Genomic DNA, 8,821 nt, shown 5'->3' with positions numbered 1-8,821 from the left:
TCTGTTTTATTCACTACTGTACCCTTGGCATCTAGGACAGCATCTAGCACACAGGCATTCGATGAGTTATTTGTTGAATGAACGCCCTAAATAAAAGTAGCAGTATTTAAACAATTAAAAACCCCATCAGGAAATTAAAACACTCCTGTGGGCCGATTGTGGCCGGCGGGAAGCCAGTTTCAGAGCCCCAAGTGGATTACTGAACATTTCCGGTTCCCGCAAAAGGCTCAGGGGTATTTACGGGACCCGAGGCCCCACCCACTGTTAGGCACCGCCCAACTGCGTCGACGCGCATACAATGGCGTCACTTGGAGCAACCCACGCATGCGCATTTCACCAGTACGACCGGGGAAGGCGCACGCGCGACCCGGAAGGCCTCGCCGCAACACTCCAAAGCGGGCGTGAGGGGGGCCAATGGCGGAGGGAGCGGTGGAAGCCCCAGCAGAGAGTGGTGGTGGTGGCGGCCCAGGAGCCATCGAGCCGGAACGGGGAGTAGCGTCCATTAAACTTCAGTGAGTCGCTGGGTCGGGGGAGCAGCTCACGGAGCCTTCCCGGCACCCGTAGCGCGGCCCGAGCGGCGCATGCCGGGAGCTGGGGCAGCGGCCCAGCGCGGGAAGCTCGCAGGCTCTTCTGTTTGGGCCCTTCCTCCGCTCGCAGGGCCAGCGAGCTCCCGGGGTCACGCACGTTGGCGACTGTCACATGTGTGAAAGACACCGCGGTCCATGCTGGGGTGGGCGGGGTTTGAGGCGGAGGCCGCAGTGCATGCTGGGGAGTGTAGTCCCAGCATATGGCGGGAACAGCGCAAGTGCACTTCAGGCCAGCCGCAGTTACAGGCAGGGAATTGTGTCTGAAGTGAGTGCCGGGGGGCATGCTGGGGCTTGTAGGGCTGAAGGGCATGCTAGGAAATGTGGCGGTTCTGGAACCGTTGCAAGGCATGCAGGAACATATAGTTTCCTTTAGCCTAACATAGCTGGGGACGTTCACACCTCACACCTGTACTTCCTCAGTCTGAGCACTGGGGACCCAGGAACAAAATACGTCCTCCCTGGGATTTCCCTGGTGGTCCAGTGGTAAAGAATCCACCTTCCGATGTAGGGGACGCGGGCTCCATCCCTGGTGGAGGAACTAAGATCCCACTTGCTGGGGGGCAACTAAGCCCGCGTGCCACAACCACTGAGCTCGTGTGCTGCAAACTAGAGAGCCCATGCGCCCTGGAGTCCGTGTGACACAACTAGAGAGAGAGAAAAGCCGCACGCCACAACTAGAGAGAAGCCTGCGCTCCACAATGAAGACCGCGCGTGCAGCAACTAAGACACGACGCAGCCAAAAAATAATAATAAGGAAAATAAGCAAAATAGGTCCTCCCTGTGGCCTTGAGGTGCTCCTAGGCTGGCGGCTGGCTAGTTCTAAGTAGTGAGCACCCCATCAGTAGAAGCGTGTAATCAGGGACAAGTGTTCTCAGTCCCTTTCCCCAGCGTTCATTGAATCTGAGCTCAGGGGAGGGACTTCTTCCACAAGCCCTGCTTTCCCCTGCCCCTCTGCTGGCAGATACCTAACCACCAAGGAGCACTTCCACGAATTCCTGGAAGCCAAAGGGCAGGAGAAGCCCAGCCAGGAAACCAAGGCTGGAGACCCTGCTGGCAATGACCTGGCTGAGCCTGAGGCCAAGCGGATCCGGCTGGAGGATGGGCAGACAGAGGACAGGCAGACAGAGGAGGCTGTTGAGCTTGAGGAGCAGCCACAGGCTCAGAAGAGGGCCCGGGGTCAGAACAAATGCCGGCCCCATGTGAAGCCCACCCACTATGACAAGAACAGGCTCTGCCCCTCCCTGGTCCAGGTGAGTGTCATTGTCCCCAGAAAGTCCCAGAGGCCTTAAGTGTGAGCCTCTCTGCCCCCTATTCAACCTTCATGACGTTATGATGTAAGTATCGTTATTGTTCCCGTCTTCCAGGTGAAGAAACTGGTTTGGTGAGGTTACTGACTTGTCTGAGGACACACAGTTAGGAGGGGAGAGAGCTGAGGTTCAAGCCCAAGCTGCCTGGCTGCCTCAGCATCTCCCTGTCCTCCCTCATTGCCTCCCTGTTTCCCTGCAGGAATCCGCCGCTAAGTGTTTCTATGGTGACCGCTGCCGCTTCCTGCACGATGTGGGCCGCTACCTGGAGACCAAGCCAGCTGACCTGGGCCCCCACTGTGTGCTCTTTGAGACCTTCGGCAGGTGCCCCTATGGTGTGACCTGCCGCTTTGCCGGGGCCCATCTGGGGCCCGAGGGCCAGAATCTGGTGAAGGAGGGGTTGGTCCAGGCCCCGCTCATCCGCAATGGCCTGGACAAGGTCCTGCAGCAGCAACTGCGAAAGCGCAAGATCCACTTCAAGCGTGCAGAGCAGGCCCTGCGCCAGCTGAGCAAGGGCCAGCTGCCAGGCCCCACTCCTGAAGCCACTGTCCCCGAGGTCATGGAGGCTGAGGGTGCCCCAGGGCAGGACAACTGTGATGCCCAGCAGGCCCCCCAGGGGCCGGGCACCGTTACCCCTCCCAGGGGCCCTTTAAAGACCTGCGGGCCCCTGACAGATGAGGATGTAGTCAGGTTGCAGCCCTGTGAGAAGAAGCGGGTACGTGTCATGGGCTTCCTGCAGAGGACACTAGCAATGTTGGGGGCAAATAGAGCTGGACACTCACTCCCAGCTCTGGAGGGTCTGGGCTATGGCAGAGGGGGGCACTGGGAAAGGCTTCCTGGAGGAGAAGGCATTGGGACTGGGGTTTTGACGGTTGAGTAGAAGTCTCGAGTGGAGGAGAACATGGAGAAAAGAACATTCCTGGTGGAGGGGTTGGTTGGCCTGTGCAGAGGCACGGCGGTGAAAGGGAGCCAGGCTGACTGGGGCAGGACAAAGCGTGTGGGGCAAAGACTGGGGAGGCTTGAGGCTTGAGAGGCCTTGAAAGCCAGGTTGGCGGGTGGAGGTTCATTGTGCATTTTCTTTCCCACCAGCTGGACATCAGTGGCAAACTGTACCTTGCCCCCCTCACCACGGTAGGACCCACAGTGAGGTGGGCCAGGAGCTGGCAGCGTGGTCATCCCAGCAGTACCCACTGCCTCCCCGCCCTGGGGGCTTGGGGCCTGGGCGGGTGTCTGGGGTCCCTGCCTGCCGTGCCCTCACATGTGAATCTGTCCCCTGCTGTCGCCAGTGTGGGAACCTGCCCTTCCGGCGGGTCTGTAAGCGCTTTGGGGCAGATGTGACGTGCGGGGAGATGGCTGTATGCATCAACCTGCTGCAGGGCCAGACGTCTGAGTGGGCCCTGCTCAAACGCCACCCCTGCGAGGATGTCTTCGGCGTCCAGGTCGGTGCGGCCCCAAGGGAGGGAGGGAGGGAGGGAGGGAGGAGGGGCTCTCAGCTGCCATGTTTCAGAGCCAGGTTCAGGTCCGGGCTCTCCTGGCTCACCTCCCAGACCCCCTGCCTCAGCCACAAGCCAGGTGCCAGCCTGACGCACGTCAAGTAGCTGCTGGCCTTGGCACAGGGCCAGGCAGGGAAGGCCCCTCACGCCCTGCCCGGCCACCCGACACAGCTTGAGGGCTCCTTCCCCGACACCATGACCAAGTGTGCCGAGCTGCTGAACCGCACCATCGAGGTGGATTTCGTGGACATCAACGTCGGCTGCCCCATCGACCTCGTGTACAAAAAGGTACCAGCCACTCAACCCTGGCGCCACCGAAGGGCAGAATGTGGGTGGGCGGAGTCCCTGGGGAACATGCGGGGGCCTGTGGGCCTCGCTTTCCCCATCTGTACAGCGAGGACAGCAGGGGGTGTCGGGCCCAGCCAGGGTCACACGTTCCTAAGCCCAAGCCGCCCGTCTCTCCCAGGGCGGGGGCTGCGCCCTCATGAACCGCTCAACCAAGTTCCAGCAGATCGTCCGCGGCATGAACCAGGTACAGCCCGAGACACCCTACCCCGCGACCATCCCCTGCGGCCTGACCCCAGGCCCCACCAACCACACCCGCGCCCACAGGTGCTGGACGTGCCGCTGACCGTGAAGCTCCGAACGGGTGTCCACGAGCGCGCGAATCTGGCCCACCGGCTGCTGCCTGAGCTGCGGGACTGGGGGGCGGCGCTGGTCACGGTGGGTCTCGGGGCGCAGAGGGTGTGGGGACCCCCGAGGCGCATCCCTTTCTAACCATTCCTCCTCCTCCCTCCTGGTCTTTGGCTCTCCCTCCATCTCTGTCTCCGCCTGTCTGTCTCTCTCTCTCTCTCAGTCTGTCTCTCCTGGGCTCTCTGTGTCTTTCTCTCTCTCTGTCTCTGTCTGATTCTCCGCCCCCTGCCCCTCCCTCCCTCCCTACCTGGCTGCCTCTCCTCCAGCTCCACGGCCGCTCACGGGAGCAGCGCTACACCAAGCTGGCCGACTGGCACTACATCGAGCAGTGCGTGACAGCAGCCAGCCCCATGCCCCTTTTCGGTGGGTCCCCTGCCACTAGAGGCCACGCACCGGGGCCCACCCCTCACCAGGGCCCCCTCGTGCCCCGATGGGGAATGCTGCTGGGCTGACGAGAACTCCCGAAGCCCCGGCATCCCCCCTGCACGCAGCTCCCTGAGGCCCCAGTCTCTGTCCCTCAGGAAACGGGGACATCTTGTCGTACGAGGATGCCAACCGCGCCATGCAGACTGGCGTCGCTGGGATCATGATCGCCCGGTAAGTGTGCCCGGGGCGGGGATACAAAGAACCAGCCAGGGCTGCCCCTGAACGCCCAGCCTGCAGCTCGGGGAAGGTGAGGGCGTGTCTGAGTTTGTGCCCAACGCCGGTGCCCCCAGCCCGCCAGCCCACCCACTGCTCTGTTATTCCCCGGGCAGGGAGATGTCAGAGGTGGCTGCTTATGGGGCCGGGGTGAAGGGTACTGGAACTTTCTGTAGCTGTGGGCTCAGGGCTGTGGCTTGGAACTCTTGGGCTTTGCAGGTTGTGTGAGCATGGCCGGGAGGTTGGGGACCATGGGTTTGGGGGCTGGGGTTCCGCCACCGGCCTGCTGACCACCGCCCGCCTGCAGCGGCGCCCTGCTCAAGCCGTGGCTGTTCACGGAGATCAAGGAGCAGCGGCATTGGGACATCTCGTCGTCTGAGCGCCTGGACATCCTGCGGGACTTCGCACACTACGGCCTGGAGCACTGGGGCTCGGACACGCAGGGCGTGGAGAAGACACGCCGCTTCCTCCTTGAGTGGCTCTCCTTCCTGTGCAGGTGGGATTGGGGTGACGGGGCGGGGTGTCTTGGGGAGGCCCGGCCCAACCCCGTTCCCACCGCCCGCCCCCCGTCTGTAGGTACGTGCCCGTTGGCCTGCTGGAGCGGCTCCCGCAGAGGATCAACGAGCGGCCGCCCTACTACCTGGGCCGCGACTACCTGGAGACGCTCATGGCCAGCCAGAAGGCGGCCGACTGGATCCGCATCAGGTGCCTGGGAACCGCCGATGCCCTGGGAGATAGTGCACCAGGGAGCCAGCGGGTGTGGGGCCAGCTGGGCCGGGGGCCACCCCGCCCCAGGCCTGACCCTGCTCCCGCCCTCCTCACAGCGAGATGCTGCTGGGACCGGTGCCGCCCAATTTTGTCTTCCTGCCCAAGCACAAGGCCAACGCCTACAAGTAGCTGCAGGGGCGGGCGGGGGTGTCTGAGCGCCCAGCGGGCTCCCCGATAAATGAGAAGGCAATAAATTTTATTCTTTTAAAACCCAGGCCCTTTTGTGACCCTGAGGTTGTCTCATGCTGCCCCACCCCACCCCAGCTTTCCCCCACCATCCCCATCCCCGCAGCTCCCTCCTTCCTCACTCATTCACCAGCCCCATACTGGCCACTGCTGGTGCCCAAAGGCCTTGACCACAAACAAGCCACCATAGCTCATGAGATGGGGCCTTGGCCTGTGTGGGTGTGGATCAGGGCGGGCTGCCTGAAGGAAGGGGCCTTGGAGCTGTCAGGCAGGCATTGCTGGCAGAGGTGGGAGGCGGAAGGCGGCAGACCGGGCCCAGTGTCCACCATGCTCTCTGTGACGCCCATCTCTGGCTGCCTTGGTTTCCCATCTGCCCCTGCCTGCCCTGCCCCTCCCCCACCCCTTACTCGGAACCCTGACCAGTGGGCGGGCCACAGCCTGTGCCTGGAGTAACCGTAGAAACAGAACTACACAGGACAGTGAGCCTCCTCTCTGGGTGGGCTGCCTGTGCTCCCAACTGCTGCCCTCCTGGCCTGCCTGGCCAGGCCCCCGCCTCCCCATGCAGCACCCCAAACCCTTCTACGCACCCGCCGCTCCCCAAGAAGCCTTCAGTCCCTGGAGCCTGGACGCCACCAAAGGGCCCGGCAGCCAGCCTGCTTCCGCCTGCACAGAGCCTCTTCCCACTGCGGGTACGAGGCTGGGGGGCACCCATCGGGGCAGGGACCAGGGCTCTGCCCGCCAGCCTCAGGACCCCACCCAGCTGCCTGTTTTTGTCCACAGGTTCCTCCAACGTCTATCACCCCCCAAACCTGGAGAAAGAGGTGTTTCCAGCTCCTCCAGCAGGTACCGGCCTCCCACCAACCTTTGATGACCGGGGAGTGGGCAGGGGCATCTTGCTCCCACCCTTGACCCTAGATGGCTCCCTCCTCCGAAGGCAAGGCCCGAATCCCTGTCCCCCAAAGAGACCCCTGGACCAAGGTCTGTGTCCCTCATCCCCTAGATGGGGCCCTGAAGGCAAAGCCTATGTTTCTTGTTCCCCAAACAGGTCTCCCAAAGGCAGGCCGGTGTCCCCAGCCCCCCAGATGGGCCCCCGAAGCAAGGCCTGGGGCCCCTGACCTCTAGAGAGGGCCCCAAAGGCAAAGCCTATGTCCCTGTTCCCCAAATGGACTCCCAAATTGGTCCGTGTTCTCCATGCCCCAGACGTGCCCCACAGTTTGGACCCCGTCCACCCCAGGCGGGTCCCAGAACTGCCCCTCTCAGGGCCGCCCTCCCTGGCCACAGGTTTCCAGATGGCGCCCTGCGGCTGCTTCTTTGACCCCCGCGTCTACCGAATCGAGTGGGCCACCACCGACTTTGGCCAGTCGTCCCTGTACAAGCTGGCGGCTGGGGGCCCCGCCTCGCCAGGCATCTACTTCCCCGAGGCACAGCACTGCCTCAGGGCCCCGGTGCCGCCCCCGCTGCCCCCACTGTTCCACCACTACCAGCCCCCCCCCGCGGGGCCCTGGTACCGCATGCCCTGCTTCCAGTCCAAGGGAGCCGGGGCCGAGGCCCTGGGCTTCGTAGGGGACAGAGGGCCCCCCGCCTTCGCGGAGCTGCCCCCCGCCTTGATCAAGCAAGGCCTGGCGCCCCCGCTGCCCCCCAAGGAGAGCAAGCTGCCCCTGCTGCTCACCACGCTGCCCGCCGAGGCCACGCTGCCCCCTGGCGCCTATGGCCTTCTCAAGGGCCGCCTGACCTGGCTGGATGGGCCCGGTGAGCCCTTGACCTTCGCCTTCAAGGAACCGCCCCCCGGCGCCGGGCCCGGCCCGCTGTACCCGCCGGGCCCCATCAAGCCCAACGCGGTCCCGCTGGGGGCAGGCGAGGCCAGGACCCCTGAGGTGGCCAGGGCCTTCAGGACGCCCAAAAAGGTGATGCTCGAGGACACGATGAAGCTCTTTGACTGCCTGCCGGGTGGCGCCGAGCCCGCTGGGGCCCCGTGCAAGCCCCCTGGGCCCGCCCTGCCCAACAGCGGGGGCGGCAGGGACTCGTCCAGCGACATCCGCTCGCTGCACCTGCCCGACGAGCTGCAGTCCTCGGACTACAGCGTGCCCGAGGTCCTAGATACCCTGTCCGACATGGACTACTTCTACAACTTCAAGGTGCTGGACGAGGAGCCGCGGCCCCGCCCAGGGGGGGCCCCCACCGCCAAGCCCTCGGGCAAGAGGAAGGCCGGCAACCCGACTGCCAGGAAGGGGAGGCAGGGCAGCAAGGGCAAGCAGGCCGCGGTGCCCACCAGCGCCAGCCCCTTGGGGCCCAGGCAGGACCTGGGAGCCGCCCCCCATTAAAGCGAATTTGAGCTGTTTGCGCAGTGTCCGGTCAGTGGCCTTCAGGGGCCGTGGGCTGTCCCCTCGCCCTCCCTGTCGTCCAGCGGGCCCCGGGCCACGTGGTGAGGCCCCTCGGGACCCCGGCGCCTTCCGGGTGCCGGGCTTCCAGAGTAGAGTCGGGGAGCCCTAGACTTGGGGTTCGGGACAATCCCTCGTCTCCTAGCCCCAGAAAATCCAAGTCACCCGGCAGGGATGGGGGTGCTGCTGGGAGGTGGGGAGACACTGCCCGGACTCGTGCACTGCAAGGATTTCATCTCCACGTTTGATGGGGAAAGTCAGGTCTGCCCAGAGATGGGCAGGAACTTGCCTGGAGACACAGCGGCAAGTGGGGTGGGGCCTGGGGAGAGGCCTGCGGGCTGGGCTCGGCCTCGGCCCAGGTGGAGGGGCCGGTGTCCCCGATGGTGAATGGGGACGCCCCCGCTCGTGTTCACGCGGAGAGCTGGGGGGCCTGGGGTGCAGAGGCAAGTGCTGGGTGGAGGTCTGAGAGTGGGGGCAGGGCAGGCATGTGGGAGGCGGTGTCCACCTGGCACACAGGTGACCCAGACGGGCATGCAGAGTGCACCTGCAGCCCAGCTGGGGGCCAGAGGCCAGGGTGGGTGTGCCTGTCCCAGGATGGGCATCCAGCCAGGCCCCTGCATCTCTGCCTGGGGCCCAGCCACACCTGGGTTCTGCTTCCCAGGGGGCAGGCACGGGGTGGGCTTGCGGTGGTTTGGGAGCTTCAGTGCTCACACCTGTTCCCTCCTGCCTCAGCTCCTTCCCTCTCCAGTCCACGGAGCTCCCTCCCCCCGTAC

The 8,821-nt window shown here is 64.3% G+C and overlaps 1 protein-coding gene and 1 pseudogene across 2 annotated transcripts; both read left to right on the top strand.

Moving 5' to 3' along the window:
• Positions 1-325: 325 nt before the first annotated feature.
• Positions 326-5,698, top strand: DUS3L (dihydrouridine synthase 3 like). The gene is made up of 13 exons (XM_082623569.1): positions 326-512; positions 1,549-1,837; positions 2,094-2,606; positions 2,981-3,022; positions 3,178-3,330; positions 3,556-3,672; positions 3,851-3,916; positions 3,997-4,107; positions 4,344-4,440; positions 4,599-4,674; positions 5,024-5,212; positions 5,293-5,421; positions 5,541-5,698. The coding sequence occupies exons 1-13, from the start codon at positions 415-417 to the stop codon at positions 5,611-5,613; spliced, it is 1,953 nt and encodes a 650-aa protein (XP_082479695.1). The 5' UTR covers positions 326-414; the 3' UTR covers positions 5,614-5,698.
• A 146-nt stretch (positions 5,699-5,844) lies between these two features.
• LOC309805562 (proline-rich protein 22-like) lies at positions 5,845-8,008 on the top strand (annotated as a pseudogene). The gene is made up of 3 exons (XR_014296166.1): positions 5,845-6,359; positions 6,451-6,513; positions 6,952-8,008. The product of XR_014296166.1 is annotated as a proline-rich protein 22-like (transcript).
• Positions 8,009-8,821: the final 813 nt, after the last annotated feature.

Source organism: Mesoplodon mirus, assembly GCF_964341445.2.
Source record: "Mesoplodon mirus genome assembly, chromosome: 5".
Lineage (NCBI taxonomy): Eukaryota > Metazoa > Chordata > Mammalia > Artiodactyla > Ziphiidae > Mesoplodon > Mesoplodon mirus.
Note: the sequence above shows the minus strand (reverse complement) of the source record. Positions and strands in the feature narration are given on the sequence as shown.

What these genes read in the sequence shown, in the direction of transcription:
- DUS3L (XM_082623569.1), top strand. Translation starts at nt 415, where the DNA reads ATGGCGGAGGGAGCGGTGGAAGCCCCAGCAGAGAGTGGTGGTGGTGGC. An exon ending in TCTGCCCCTCCCTGGTCCAG is followed by an intron (nt 1,838 to 2,093) that starts GTGAGTGTCATT and finishes GTTTCCCTGCAG; the next exon opens with GAATCCGCCGCTAAGTGTTT. An exon ending in TCGTCCGCGGCATGAACCAG is followed by an intron (nt 3,917 to 3,996) that starts GTACAGCCCGAG and finishes CCGCGCCCACAG; the next exon opens with GTGCTGGACGTGCCGCTGAC.